We start from the raw sequence: 16656 nt of genomic DNA on the forward strand, positions 1-16656 counted from the left end.
AACACATCTTCAAATTGTTGTCAAACGTATAGACTGATAAAGGGGAGGTAAACATTTCAAGCTTTGCGTTTGATACGATTTCACGTCACCCCTTGGTTAGAGGATCACTAATTTTATATGTTTTTAATGTAGTTTAATGCAGTTTGCAGAGCTTGAGACAGTGTTGGGGGTAAGACCTCTGAACGGATTGCTGGCTGTTACTCAAGATAAAGGATATACATGGATAGTTAATGCAGGCGGTTCGCTAAACCTTTGACAATGGACCAAGTTTTACACTAGAAGATACTGGGAGATGATCCCGACTCCCTGTGCGCCGTTGTTGACGCCCTCCCAGCCTCTGAGCCCCTTGCACCACGTATTCCCTTAGCAGGAAGAGCCTGGACGATCCCAACTGCGAACCTCTTTCACTTCCCTGAACCCCCTGGACTACGTACTGCGTAAACAGGAAGATCTTGGATGATCCCAACTGCCGACCTCTTTCTCTTCCCTGACCCCCTTCCACTACATAGTCCGTAAGCAGGGAGATCCTTGACAATCCCGATTTTGAACCTCTTCCCCCTCCCTGACCCCCTTGCACTACGTACTCGTAAACAGGAAGATCCTGGTCGATCCCAATTGCCGACCCCTTTTCCCGTCCCTGACCCCCTTGCACTACGTACTCCCTAAGCAGGAAGATCCTGGACGATCCCGATTTTGAACCTCTTCCCCCTCCCTGACCCCCTTGCACTACATGCTCCCTAAGAAGGAAGATCCTATACAATCCCAATTGCCGAACCTCTTTCTCTTCCCTGAACCCCCTGGACTACGCACTCTGTAAACAGGAAGATCCTGGATGATCCCAACTGCCGACCTCTTTCCCTTCCCTGACCCCCTTGCACTACGCACTCCCTAAGCAGGAAGATGCTGTACGATCCCGATTCCCGACCTCTTTTCCCTTCCCTGACCACCCTGTGCTACGTTGCGTACGTCCTCCCAGTTCCTTCCTCCCATTGAGCCTCTCGCTTCTCGCTGTATTCCAGCCGATCCTTATTGCGGGTCCTACGAACAAGCATGACGACGCGCGCCGTTAAACATCTGCCAGCAGATGCAGTGGCTCATATTAAGTACACGTATGACAGGTGTGGCATACGTGAGATGACTAGATGGCGGTCCGTGGGTTAAATATGAATATTTCCCTCAATTTTAGTCATTACTCAACCCATGCCCTCAGCTCTTGAGACAATTCACTCCCTCCCCCCACCGTGACCACAATCCCACTCAACTCCCTCCACACACACGCATGTCGCCTCGCCGATTTCAGCCAGACTCTCCGGGGTATTAAACACAGGCACGGAGCATGAATAGCGGTAATAAACATGTACAGCGGCAACTGTTACGCCTGGGTCAATTAGATTTGTATTTTTAGAACTATGTTCTGGGTTTCTGGGAGACAATGCTGCTTCCCAAACTCCCAATCCTCTCTTGCTCTGCACACACATTTGCTCAGGCACCTTGCAACAGAGGCAATGAATTGGACACCTGATGAGATAGGCAGTTATACTGAGTGACTGGATAAAGCAAAGCCAGTGCTGCTACTAAACAAACACCATCAGCTGCTGTTTGGTCTCCGAGCTCCTTCATGAACTCCACTGATGGAAGGCAAACATAAAACAGACTCCCTTCCTTGACTCGGCCTCACACTGCAGGGAGCTGCACAGCCGAGGAGGCGTATGCCAAGATACGTTAAGCTTTTGACGTGTGTGTGAGTCAGGACCTCACTGGTAGAGTGTGTTCATGCATAAGTGTGTTCTGGAGCCCAATGGGCAGCCTTTATTTTTGTTTCCACTCTCACGCATGAGTGGGCAAAGACACGGACATGACTGTGGGGATTCTCGGTCATCCAGGGCAGCTATGCAGATCGCGGTGGAAGCCCCCTTGGCTGAGAGGTGAAACGTCTAGAAGTATCTTCGGCCGAGTTGTCCTTGTGACGGCCGTCTTTGGATAAAGACTCCGATGCCACAATAATGTTTGACTTCAGCTAGTGTGTCTGCAGACACAGCTTTGTAAAAAAAACAGATGTCCAAGATTCATTAATGCCTTTTTTTTTTCTACATTCCACTGGTCACAGTATTTTCCTAAGCTGCTTGTATGCAACGCCTATAGACGTCTCACTGTATACCCATGTCTCTTATAATTGTCTAATAAAATCTAATTTTAATGCCTTCACTATGGTTTTTCTATTGACTGACTTTTGAGTATGAACGGAAAAGTCGAGATCTGGTGTCGCTGAGAGCTTCCCACGTCTTCAGCGTGGAAATGGATAGGCCGTATTTTGCGAACTGCATCTAATATTTTGAATTTTTCTGGGAAGGAGCCAGCTTATGGCTCGCTGTGGAGTGGTAACTTGAATATCTTGGCTGCTTAGCAACCACAAACCTAAACTGCATGAGTTTAGGAGTCTCTTTTTCCAAGGAGGCTCACTATTTCGAGGAAAAGGAAATAAAGGGGGTTATATCCTAAAAATATTCCACCTAAATCAGGGACCAGCAACCTTTACCACTCAAAGGGCCATTTGGACCCGTTTCCCCAAAGTAAAGAAAACACTCCTTTGGAAATTTAAAATTGAACAAAGTATGTGGGTTTTTTTTTTTTTGTTTGTTTTGTTTTTTTAAATCAATCAACAACTGCAGCGAAATTAAATTGAATGTCTGCATGCAACAAAATATTTCGAACTTGGAAAAAAAAAATGTTGGGTTGAAGGTTACTTGTAAGCAAAATACTGAATGTCTATTTAAGCCCTTCTTGTATTCATGAACGAAAAGTTAAATTATCCACCGGCACAACTAAACCAAAAATTCCATCATCCTTTTTTTCTGGCGCGTGGAGAAAGAGTGACAAAAATATTTGAATAGATTTTATTTAGACTTTACAAAATTACATTTAAAAATGTCAACAAAAATAAAATATATTTTAATTAAAAACTTTTATTATTAATATGAATTATTTTTTTAAGGCCACAGGGAGGTGCATCAGAGGAATGAAAGAGGTGCGGGTTGCCGACCCCTGACCTAAATAAATAATAAGTGTAAAATACAAAAAGATATGAGATCTTAAATGGTCAGAGGATTTTTTTTTTTTTTTTTTTGTGAGTAAATTAGTGACCTAATTCTTTGAGATCTTTCTGAAGATGAAACCTGCCAAAAATCCAACAATTGTAACAACAAAACCATAAAAGTTGAAGGCAGATTTGGAAATAATCCAGACACTAACCGAACATGTGTCGGAAAATCAATAACAGTCATCAGACGCCGTGAGTGTGTCTGTCATCAGAGAAACGGTCCGACGTGGATTTCTGCCAGCAGGCTGCTGCGGGAATGGCTTCAAACAAATTTATCATCAAATTTGATCACAGCAGATTACGCGGCTTTCATTTTGCTTCTGTTTTTTTGTTTCTGAACGCTTCTTCCTGTGAGTCATTTGATCTTCCGACGCCATCCGACCGGCTCGGCTGCGGATAAGAACTTTGCATGTGCAGCTGTCGTGTTTAAGTTAATTGACCCGACTGAGTTGGAAATAAGTTGACGCTATCGATTGCCAATGCGCTGTGTGCTGACTCTTAACAGCAGGGGTCTCAGAATCGCACCCCGCGGGCAAATTGCGGCCCTCAAAACAATATATTGTGGCCCCCTGACTGAGATCAAGTCTTTGTGTTAGTGCGGCCCGAACATTTTTTCTCACATGCATCTGGCGGGATTATACAGTGGGTTTTAAAAAAAAAAAACAGGCAAGGAAGAAATGAAAAAAGTGACTTTGCAATGCATTTTCTGCTTCCAAATTTGAAAAAAAAAAAAAAAAAGATTTTTTGATGAAAAAACATCTAGTGACATTGTTAAAACGATCTTTTTCCAAAACCACAAAAACGATCGGGGAAAAAAAAACAAAAAAAAACAGGCAAAATTGAAAAGATTGATTTCATAGAATATTAAAGAATAGCCTTGTTGACATTATACATGCTGCCAATCCTTTTTTAAATAAATTCTAGTGCCAAATTTTCCCACAGTTGCAAGATATTCTCTTTTAACTCAATGATATTTTTTAGGGTGTAATTTCATCGAGTCTTTTTTAATATTCATTTGTTATATTAATTCGTCATGTGTTTTTTAGAAGAACAGTTCATTACATTTAAAGAGTTTTTATAATTTACTTGTTTATCTCCTTTACACTAAAACAAAAGAAAAATTTGAACTTAGTGTTACTTCTAGGTAATGATTTTACTGTGCCGCCAAATGATCAAATGACCAAAATGAGTTTGACACCCCTGCTTAACAGCATCAGACTGAAACTTCATTTTATTTGCTATTTTAACTCCTTCCAGATAAGAATGCAAAAACTATGAGACCATCATTTGTTTCAGTCAAACAAATGATGCACCCAATACAGACATCCACAAGAAAAGCAATAATGACTGCATAAGGAGATGAAAATTACAGAACAACTTTATAATTACGAAAAAGACAGTGAACGATTGCTATCACCGAAAAATTGTAGAATTATCTCTGCCAAATCAAACATTTGGATAAAAACAACTCTCCAGGATAAAAAGTTAAAAAAAAAAAATTGCGGTAAAGGCGTGATGGGAAGCTCACAGTTCAGGACTCCAAATAACCATCGCTGAACAAAACACTTGATTTCGAGCAGGTTTTAGAATTAAACGTTCAGCCCACTATCTATCAATCCATTCCAGGACCTCAGGGGAATTTCTAAATCACCTTCCCAGCTCTGTGTCTTGCAAAGAACATCTGCTCAGTTTTAATTTTTAACTTTTGGCATGACATGAAGGTGCCATTTCATTTGGTCCCATGCAACTAGGGAAACAAACAATTGGCCCGAAAGTCGCATTGTTCATCACAGAGATATATTGTAGTTTTGGTATTATGGAAGCGGATTAATATGAAGATTGCAACTATTGATTGCTTGTTTATTATTAATCGCTTCAGGGTTTGGATCGATTGAAAATTCACCACACGGGCGCTTTTGATTTTATCAGACAAACATAATTCCATCAGAAAAATACTGTAATAAACGAACGTTCCATAAACGACGTTTATCGAAAAAAAAAAAAAAAAAAAAAAAAAAAATTGTCATAGTTAGATTTGTGATGCACATCTCCTGCTCATGCCTTTGCCAAATCCCTCCCTGGTAAATTGCGCTGGCGCAAGTCAATGAATTTCTCAGAGCCTGAAATAAGCTGCTTCTGCAGAACAACTCAGTTGTTCGGTGAAGCTGCAGCAAAAAGAATGCACCTGAAATTAAATGAAAACAGTGAAATGATTCCCCCATAGGTAAAAAAAAAAAAAAAAGGAGTGTTTTGATCTCGAAATCGATCCGCTGGAGCCGGACGACATTCTTTATTAACTTCGTAGAGGACCTTCCCTGCAGACGCCGGCGCGGACAAACATTCACCGAGGCTTTGGCAAGTATAAAATGTGCTTGGATAGACTTCTGAGCTTTGTAAATGTGTTAGCTTTGAGCTACCTATAGAGCTAATACCGGCTCCTCGGGGCCGGACGGGTCACTTATCCATTGATTATCCTTCCCTTTCTTCTCTGCAGCTCACACTCAACTCCAAACTAAGAAAACTTTCCCTGTATATCTATAACTTAATGAGGGCTCTTAGTATTTTCAAGATTATTTTCCAGGAAAATTGCAATGAATTCCTTGGACTGGATCTATCCCATAGATTATACCAATTATACAATTATAAGAAATTACTTAATTATCATGAATTAACTAATCATAACAAATTAATTAAATATAATTAATTATTATTGTTAATAATACTGATGATCATAATATAATCAATTATTACTATTATGACAATTATCCGCCATACTTGCACTACATTTACATATTCTACTCATATTATATCCATCTCTGCTTGCACTGGCAGAAAAAACATGCATTTATTCTATAAATACTGCATTTATCTATAAATACTACACATCCTGTACAGATGCACTTCTGACTAGATGCTAAATGCATTTCGTTTCTCTGTATCCTTACATGACAATAAAGTTCAATCTAATCTAGATTGTGTATAGATGACTACAAATGCAAAACTAAAGAGCGACTATAAATTCATAGAATAGACAATGTGTGTGATTACCAGCGAATGGTTTTATTTTTAGAAAAAAAAAATCCATAGATCTATTCGAGCATTTGAATTTTTATGTTAATACAGACAAAACAGGAATCAACATAAAGCAATACGGTTTTCTTACTGATCATATTGACATTACAATAGAAATGTTGATGTTGATCTTCAGTATTTTTTTTTCCCTAAAATAAAACCATTTGCTGGTAGCCACATGTATTTTCTGTTTTATGTATTTACTCTCAGGAATAGTACAAAAAATGTAATACTATTCCTTCATTAAGAAGCAATTGTGAAGAAAAACTATCTATTTCTCCCTTTTTATCAGAAATAATGAGAAATGAAGACGATCTCTGTGATTTATTTTAAAAAATGAAAACATAACCCATGACTCTTGGCAGGCGGCTGACGCGAACACACTTACATCATAAAGACCAACAAAAGAAGGGCCTCAGCAACACACCAACAAGGTCCCTGGTTTAATTTTTCCGCGTGGAGTTTGCATCCAAAACATGCAGTAGGAGGCTAAATCGTCCAGATGTGTGAACAAGAGAATGAACGGCGACGTGTGAATGAGTGAGCGGATGTTTGCATATCTCTATGTGCGGCCCTGTGTTTGCCTCTGAACCAATGACAGCTTGAATAGCGCGCAGCATTAGCATTAGCATTAGAGATAATGAATGGATGAATGAATGACTGAAACTAGTCGCTTTCACTGCTGGCCAGGAGAAAACGCCTCGGGAGAAAAAAGATGTGATTTGAGCAACATCATACAAGGCAGGATAATTGAGCTCGCAGGGCAACGCGGGGAAATGGATTTGAGATTCAAGATTCAAAGCGTTTATTGTCACATGTACAGTTTGGAAACGTGTTTCCCTGTACAGCGAAATTCCTACTTTGCTGTCCGCAGTGCATTTGGATATGCATCAGCAAAAAATATATATATCGATGGCTGGAATGCAAAACCTCCTATCTGCGAATTTTTCAATTTGGGGTTTTTGCATTGAATGGTGAGAAATGGGACGGCTCCACATTTTCAGTCTATCTGCAAGATAATCCTGCCCTTTCTTTTGACATAAATGTCACATGACAAAACTCCTATGTGCACAATGAAGCAGGAAAAATAGGAAAAAAAAAAAACCCTCATCTGCATTGTCAGTGGTAAAAAAAAAAAACATGCTATGTATTTTTAAATTATAACATAGAAATAAAGTCTGTGAACAATAGAATATTCTTAGATATCTTTAACAACAACCATACTATAACCAAATGAAATGTTTTTTTAATTTCCTGAAAAAACTGTTTTTTTTTCAGATAGGAGGTTTTGCATTCAAGCCATCGATATACATTTTTAATAAATGAATCAATACCAAGGCCTCACGCAATATTAATTATGATTTTATTCATGTATCTGAAGGCCGCAATCTCTGTTTTACATACACTCGCCATCTTGCAGTTATTACTGCATTTGTTCGGGGCTAAAAATTATATTGTTCCCATATTTTATATGACTGTGGCTTATATTAAATCCAAAGCGGACTGATACAGCGGCTCTGTCGTAAATCCAGAATTGCAAAGATAATAATGTTTGCTGTTTTTTTTTTTTTTTTTATTGACACCGTTGGAGAGATATTATTTTAACTGCATGTTTATTATTGTGATAGTTTTTTACGGCGAAATTGAGCCGGACCGTATTATACCGAGGTTAGCGTACGCACATATTTAATACTTCACAAGTCGAAGGGTGACTCGGTGACGGCGAAGGCTGAGACTAATATCTGTCTGGTGTCGAGGCTTCTAAAACTGGATTTCTGCGTGTTTTCCTCTCTCGTCTAACACAACCGATCAATTATTCCCAAATTACTAATTCAGTTGTCTTTGTCGTAACATTTATAAATAAAGTAGATTTTAAGACTGGACGATACACTGATATTTTTTTTTTTTTTTTTTTTTCCCCCTTTGTTTAAATCAAGATTTTCAAGACATTGAAATTAGATTCAATTTAGGTTAGAATAAATACTGTCCCGCTGGCGGTGATATATCTTTTTTTTTTCATCTTCCTCTTCTGCCATGTCAGCCAGCTCCGGCTGCTCTTTAACATGATAAGTGCGACCTCGGAACGCCAGATGATGAAACCCGACGCACCGAGGAAGCACACACTCGCTGATTATCCTCAGGTCTTTGTCTGGTGTGTTATCTGGCTTCATTTCAACGTCTGGTCTTCCAGCTCTTTAGTGCAGCCAGGGAGAAATGGCGCGCCGACTCCCCAACTGTCAGCTGCTGAGAAGCATTCATCCCTGCTCTCCTGCTTCACAAGACATCCACGGGCTTTCTAAACAAGTTTCCATTCCGAAAACCTCTGCCTGTGTCGGTCCAAATAAACAGGTACATGAATGCGGCTCACACACACACACACACACTCCGAGAGACCGGGGAACAACGCGACGCATAAGGGTGGGCTCTCCGCCGCCGTATTCCGAGGTCTGAATTGACTTTCCGAAAATGTATTTTAACAACCCCCCCCTTTCGCCCCTTATCGCGTTATAGAAGCAACAAACCAGATTTAAAGAGAGAGTGCACCATTAGTTTTCGCCGTTCGCTCGCTTTTTATCGAATCAAAGCATTTCCGCGGCTCTCGTATCTACCAGGCGTCTTCGCCCGACCCGAACACGCGTCGGCTTTCTAAAAATCACACGCGTTGAAACCGTGTCCCTCTTCCTCACATATGCAGAGATGTTGCAAGGAGGGCAGACAGGTAAGTTACAACTCTTTTAAACCTGGAGTCAAAGTGGTTTTCCTTGCCTGCGAAATCCCGGCTGCATCTCTCTCCGCGGTGGAAGGGAGGACGAGAGCGAGTAGCACATTACTTAAGCGACTCACGGAGGCCGCCGCCGAATGGAAAGGGCTCAAGTGCTGCTTGTTTGTGTTTTTTTTTTTTCTGCTTCGCCATGCTTTCCTTTTTCCCGACGACTAAAAATTGGATGTTTGGCAACAAATTAAGGACAAATGGGTCAGCGGTTTTGTAGTCTAGCTCACAAGAGAAAGCGAGATAGTGATATGTGACTGAAGAGCGAGGCAGAGAAGAAACATTTAGGAGGAAGTCGGGATGTGATTTCGAAGCTGTAATACGAGCGATGATTATACTCTTCAGTATCTCATTAATGTGATGACCGACGGCTCTGAAACAGGAAAACATATCGATGGAGATCTCATCCTAAGCATTGCCCATCAAGGAATTCAGGAAAATCAGTAAGAAATAAGCTGAATGTTACTAAAAAGAATCCGGAAATAATCAGGAATGCAAACAAAAAGTAAAGCGTGAGAAAAAACTAAAAATAAAAATTGTATGTTTCTTGAAATATTCATCCATCCAAATATCACGGCGCCGTATTTGGACATACAACCGTTCACAGGTTTGAGAGATTATTGGTTTCCGATGAACCTTCAACATGTTTTCAGACTGAGGGAGAAAACTGGAGAAAAAAAACAAGCAAATATGGGGAGAAGGTGCCAGTGATGTCAGGGGAGGCAGGAGAGGCTGTGCCTCACTTGCCAATCTTGGAAAGAAAACAATGTAAAATGAAAAAAAAAGAATCAAATGGGTTATATTTATCAGTGATTTGCACTATATTTTCCGTTTAACTTCACACGTTTTAGATTTTTTTTTTAATTCAAAATCACTGGATTTTCACATTTACTATTCACTGTATTTAGAAATACAACCATTCACTCATTCATTCACACGTTATATAAAGACTGTCATCCACAGGTTTTGGATATTTAGGCTTTCTGATGAAATTCATCATATTTTTGGACTGAAGGAGGAAACCAGAGAAAACCCAATCAAATTTGGGAAGAAGGTGCCAGCGATGTGCAGTCAGGGGAGGCAGGAGAGGCTGTGCCTCACCTACCAATCTTGGAAAGAAAACAATGTAAAATGAAAAACAGAATTAAATGGTTGTATTTATCAGTGATTTGCATTTTTCCTTCAACTTCACCAGTTTTAGATCGCTGGATTTTCTGTTCAAAAGTGACGTGCTGTGAGCCTGCGGATGGTTGAGCCTCAACATACAGGACTGTCTCAGAAAATTTGAATATTGTGATAAAGTTCTTTATCTTCTGTTATGCAATTACAAAAACAAAAATGTCATACATTCTGGATTCATTACAAATCAACTGAAATATTGCAAGCCTTTTATTATTTTAATATTGCTGATTATGGCTTACATCTCAAGAAAACTCAAAAATCCTCTCAAAATATTCGAATATCATGAAGAAGCAATTTTTGTTTTTATAATTGCATTACAAAAGATATAGAACTTTATCAGAATATTCTAATTTTCTGAGACAGTCCTGTAGATCTTGCAATGATGGCTGACTTTCTTTCTTTCTGGCATGTTATTGCTGCCTCTCAAACACTTTTGCTATATGAACTACATTTCCAATGTGCTTTTTGTCAACAACTATTTGCGTGTTTATAGTTTCGTCTGCAGAGCGATCATGAGGCACATCGGTCAGTGCCTCACCAGACGTCACTAGAAGTTGCAAACTCCACTCTGAAAAGCCCCATTACCAGGGGCCTTCTTGCTGTGAAAGTAGAAGCACAAACAACAGCGCCACCTGCTTCTTTAAATATAGTTGAAATTACAAAGTTCGCATTTTTGACAGCTTCGGGGGGAATGAAGCGGGCACGTATGAGCTCTGGCTTATTAGCGACGCAATCTCACACGTGACTTTCACTCCCGAGCAGAAACAATGACGTCAGATATCTTAGAAACAGGGCCGGAGACGGTCTGGTGCAGCGATGATGAAAGGCCAGCAGCTCCTCCGACTCAAAGCTCACCAGGTGAAATAGGCCGATCGATGCGAAATCAATAAAAACAATACCACTAAATCACCGTTTTCTCTGAAGAATGCTAACGAATCGCTTCCATTTGTCACGACGATACTTTAAAAATAGAGAGGCTGCACTTACAGTCGATGGCCGTGTCAAAAGAATAAAATAAAAGGGGTTTTAGCTTAATTAACATTCTCAGGAGAGAACAAGGTCCCTGTGGATGTTCTGACTCTAAACGACTTTAGTTTTCATTCACAGGAGAAATAAAGGGCTAGAGCTATATTGAGCTACAAAAGTGTGATAATAATAAAGACAGCAACTGGCTACAGCAATTCAGCCAGTTTTTAAAAAATAAGATATCCGAAAGAAATATGATAACAGTTTTGATTAGGATGTTTCGATAAAGCCTTTGAGACGATCAAATAATAAACACCGCCAAGGGTTTAACTGAGGCTTCCGTGTTTTCTCTCCTCATTAAATCGGCGAAATTCTTCAATAATCCGGAATTTAGTTTCATTCGGGATTTTTTTCATTCCGACTTCACAGCGATCACGGCGGAGGTGGTTGTGACCGAAACCTTCCAACATGTGAAAAAATAGGGCTTCGCTGCAGAGCCCTGTGCGAGCGCTGCCTCTGCAGGGGGAAAATAGCGTGGATCAGATAACAAGCTTTAAATATTTCATTGGGGGGAAACTTCAAAGGAGGTGTTTCATTACTGTCGTCTCCATGATACTTGCATCTCGCCTCGTATTTTTGTTGTTATTGCCTTTTTTTTTCCCCCCGGTACATAACCGATAGGGCAACAGCCGCTTACCCGGGCGCTAGGTATGACTATCGGCTCAGGGGTAACATTTGAGCTAACATTTACAACGGATAAATGACACTCAGCTGCAAAATATGTGAGTGTTTATGGCCTGGAAGCACAATATCATTTGTGAACTGGACCTTAAAATGTTGCAGACAGTCAAAGCAAGTGATGCATGATTCACGGTGCCGTCGACTTCCGTGAGCCTTCAGAACAGTGCTGGCAAACTCCTTTTGGAACAGGGGCCACATACGGCCTAATTTAAAAAATTTGTAAAAGTATCGCGTAATATCCTAGAAGTAACTCAAATTTTTCCACATTTTTTCTTTGTTTTAGTGTAAAGTACAACAGGTCAACTATAAAAATCTTTATCTGTAATGAACCGTTCCTTTAAAAAATTCATAATGAACGATCTGAGATTCATGAAGAAAAGCAAATGCGATTTCAACAACACTACGCCTCCGTTCTGTCTTTTCAGTTCTCTGAGCATTTTGTGGCATTTTACGCCATGGCGAGACTAACAGTGGCACGAAAGACTCGCTGCATCCATACCAAGCATACAGGTCTCTCATTAACCTCAACAAACAAATATGAAGTGGTCCATTTTTCTTGGAAAACCATACACTCCATGTCCACTTTTCTCTTTTCTGACATCGGCATCTTGCTGATGAGGTTGTCGGGGCCAACAGAAAAGCAGGTAAAGTTCTAACAATGAGTAAATATACTATAAACAAACCCGGAAGCAGCATTGCTGTAAGTGAGAGTCACATATGCTGAGTCACATCGTGTTGCTAACACTGACAACAACAGTGCGCTCCTTGCAGAGAATATAGGAACTGCATTTTTATTTAAAAATGTACTTGACTGCATTTTATTAAAAAGTAATTCATGATGTTGAAATATTTTTTCATACTTTTGTGGAAATTGTAGATTTATTCCACGGGCCGGATTGGACCCCCCCTAGTGGACCGGTATTGGCCCGTGGGCCGTACGTTTGCCACCCCTACTTTAGAAGATTTGTCACGAACTGCGCTGCCAGTGGCGTTATCGCAAGAGACTAAGGCGCACAACATGAATTCAGGGCAAATGTGAATATTCAAAACAGCTATTTAATTCAATTCATTAATTCTTTTCAAACTTACAATAGACGTCCACCCTGATGGACTTGATGGCCGGGGAGCCCAGGCCGTTCTCGGCCTTGCAGTAGTAGCGACCTCCCTGGTTCCTCAGGATCTTCGCGATGTGCAACGTCTCGTTGAAGACGCTGGAGTCTTGGAAACGGTCCGACACGCTGCCCGCCGTCTTTGTCCATCGGATCTGTCAAGAAAACCAAGAGTTATTCCAGAGTCTGATTTCAGCCTCCGGTTCCGATTTACGTCCAATGGATCAGAACTGACAGGATTGTAATTACTAAAATGATTGAAATGAAACTGCAGTAGATCACATTGAGCCAATGATATATGAAATATTGATATATTTTTGTGGGGCTGAGTTGAATATGCACCCCAAACTGTATATAAGATAAGATAAGATAAGATAAGAACAACTTTATTAATCCTGAAGGAAATTGTTGTGCCAGAGTTACAGAAAAAATAACAGTAATAATTATAAAAAGAAAAGGCAGAATTAGAAATAAAATAAACTATAAACTATAAAGTGTCTCAGTGAAACTATAAAGTGTATATGGGACTATATAAAGTGTATATGGGACTATATGGGACTATGTGCACGCTATGTTTTTGAGTCCATGTATGTACGTGTATGTTTTTAATATCCAGGTCTTTCCCTTATGAAAATAGCAAATCCAATAAATGAATACGTTCTACATACCAGACTGGTTCCTCCCATATTTATTTTCTTTTTTTCTTATCGCTTCCAGTAAATTAAAGACTTCTTTATTGGCTCCTTTCATGAGGAACGACATACGATAACATATTACATTTCAGAGAAAATTTCAAGGTTCTTTCTTGCTCATATAATTAATATTTTAGTATATAATTATAAAAGGAGTTGCTTTGCCATTGTAGATTAAAATCTTCTTAAACTAATTGAAAAATAGTACAATCGTCATGAATGCAGCAACAGCATGTTTATTGTGTTTCACGTAATTTCATTTTCTCCTTTCATCACGTTTGCATGTGTGTGTGTGTGTGTGTGTGTAGACATACGATTTGAGTGCACATATTTAAACATAGACCATCTATTTGCAAAAAACCCTCTCACACCATTGTCCAGCTTTTATCCTGCACTTATTGATTTATTTATTTACGTATTATTTTTCTATATAAATCAAATATAGAATAATATATTTTTTTGTAAATTCCCACGAGTAAATACATAAAACAGTCACCTATAAAAATAAAGAAATTAATACATGAACAATGATTTTTTTTTTTTTTTTTAGATATTGAGGTTATCATGTCATCGAAATGTGTTTCCTTTTTTTTTATAAAGAATTGCAAAATTTAAAAAAAAAGCAATTCTAAGACAGTTTAACCCTCGTGCGGTCTTAACATTGTGTTTACTCCCCTTGTCCTACTGGTCAAAAATGACCCATAAGACAATCTTTGTACCCTAGTGGTGTACAGCCCACATGGAAACATAAACAAAAAAGAAGTATCACTTTTCTAATTTCGGGGTCTCTTTAGGAAAAGTCATAAAATTTCAAGTTGGAAAAAAATAGGTTAAGGTGTTTTTTCTACCGCTAAACATGGTAGTGGGTCCCTTTTGACCCGAAAGACAACACAAGGGTTAAACATCTCATTTATTCTAATATGTCGCGTGTCAAATACTTGATCGCCATTCCTAAGCAGATCATGGCTTTTTTATTTTTTTTTTTTTATTTTCCCCCACCATATCGTCCAGCTAGCCTAGCCCGGTTTGGCGGCGAAGGGTAGCCTGACAGCTAAAATCTTCCTCTGCACCAAACAAGACTGATCTGAGCGTGGCCTTCTCTGCATGACTTCCTCTCCGTCACTGATGAGGCTCAGTTAGCCCGTGGCATTGAGACGTAATGAAAGGTGAAATAGTGTTACTCTCCAACATGAGGTTGTAATTGACTCTCCATCATCTCCCCCTCCTGTCCTCATTAAAGCATACGCCATGAACAGGTACCGTGACAACTCTGGCCCGGAGGCCAGATAGTCAGCGCCGCAGAGCGCCGAGCTCCGTTCAATCCCAAGTTAGCCACACAACGACAGGCCTCGCCTGCAGAGATTCACATATCTCTGTCTGGGGGCGGGTGGGAATTAGAATCCAATATCTCCAAATCGTGCAGGGATACCATCATCTTGGGACGCTGATAGCATCCCGTTTTTACGCAGATAGGATCAGACGGAACGGGGATATCACTTTTGTGGAGGGGATATATGGGGGTGGGGGGGGTTGAGTGCATTCTGTGCCGCTCTCGCTGCAGGATTTTTAACCATGACAACTCCACACTGAGGCGAAAACAGTTAAAATTCTTGTTATTTCTCAAACTGATGGGAGGAAAACAAAACGACAGATGGGTGACCGGAACTTGATAGTGGCTCGCCATGGAGCTCGGGGGCGAAGAGAGGGGATGACATGGGAAATTCAAGCGGCAGAAGCTGAAATTTATCACATGACTTTCAGATTCTCTCCCTCGCTTGCGGTGCTGCTGTTCACGCAGGCAGAAATAAATGATCTATCATGACACTCAAAGATGTGTGTGTGTTTTGTATTTCCTCCTTTCATCAACTTCACCGCAGCCAGACGGCGCTTTCGTCCTAATATTTTGTTAAACGTTCGATCGCAATTAAAAATAAATACCTCCGAATTGATGCAGCAAAGAGACAGAACTCTTGCTTCGCTTTCCAACAAAGTATTCAATGCGCTCAGCCGATGATCGATCGGCAAGCGTAGTATACCGACACCACAAGTTCAGCAAAAGTTCAACTCGTGAGCATAATTCAGACGGGAAATATCTATTTTTTTTTTTTTTTAATTCTGTGTCACTCTCCTCCAGCCCTCCGAATCCTCTCACACAAACACAAAGCAAGCTGGCTCGTGTTGACCTCAGCAGAATTCAATATTCTCGCAGCTTATATCCCCCCCAGTCATTTCCTTTGCCTTTTGACTAAAAGAGCTTTGAGGTTTTTAGGAAAGCGTGGTATCAATGGGAGCATTGTTGGAGTGACACTAAGACGTGGATATTCAAATAACTATTTATATTTTCAAAAGAAAACTGGTCTTGTTTGTTTCACGGGGCAGCGAGTACATAGTATCGGTGAGCTTAAAAGCATCGCCCGTACCCTTGAGCTACTTTCGCTCTTTTGCTTTTTACGACGGAGCGCCTGGAGCCGCAGGGGGAGTCCTGAAGTGTCGCCGCTGAGAACAGTTTGACCCTCTTCACTTTCCTTAGCGCAATGCAAATACTCTTGATCTGAGAGAAGCTGGCGGATTTGAGCGATATGATAATTGCTCTTCCGAGCCAACTGACAGCCCGGCTGATGTTATTTTATATGTATATACGGACAATCACAGGTTGCATTTCTTCTACGCCAATCGTCTTTGCTTGTAAATGGCATCAAAAATCGATAACGGCACTTTGTTCTACCAGAGTCTAAACAATAATAACGCCATTCCGACTGAAATCGGACGTCCCGGGAGGAGGATAAACATTTGCTTACACGGGGGAGCATAAGCTCATCTCGATAAGGATGTAACAGAAAATCTCTGCATCAATCTGAAAACACACACGCTGCGATGTTACGGCGAGCGGTAATTCAAATGCATCCGACGTCTGTTTCTTATGCGGGCATCATATGCTGGAGCACGCGTTCTCTGTGAATCTCCCGTAATGCCTGCTGTGACGTTTCTCTCTTCTATCCGCACACTGGTTTCTAATTGCATGCCATC

At 40.3% G+C, this 16656-nt stretch overlaps 1 protein-coding gene across 1 annotated transcript in view; it reads right to left on the reverse strand.

Moving 5' to 3' along the window:
* LOC147222600 (MAM domain-containing glycosylphosphatidylinositol anchor protein 2) overlaps nt 1–16656 on the reverse strand; it is a 254616-nt gene that overhangs the window by 136977 nt on the left and 100983 nt on the right. Inside the window, exon 3 of the mRNA XM_086167514.1 lies at nt 12918–13092. Coding sequence (XP_086023640.1) covers nt 12918–13092 — 175 coding nt within the window. The remainder of the gene's footprint in view (nt 1–12917; nt 13093–16656) is intronic.

Source organism: Fistularia commersonii, chromosome 20, assembly GCF_037954325.1.
Source record: "Fistularia commersonii isolate RoL2024-O1a breed Wild chromosome 20, RoL_Fcom_v1.0, whole genome shotgun sequence".
Lineage (NCBI taxonomy): Eukaryota > Metazoa > Chordata > Actinopteri > Syngnathiformes > Fistulariidae > Fistularia > Fistularia commersonii.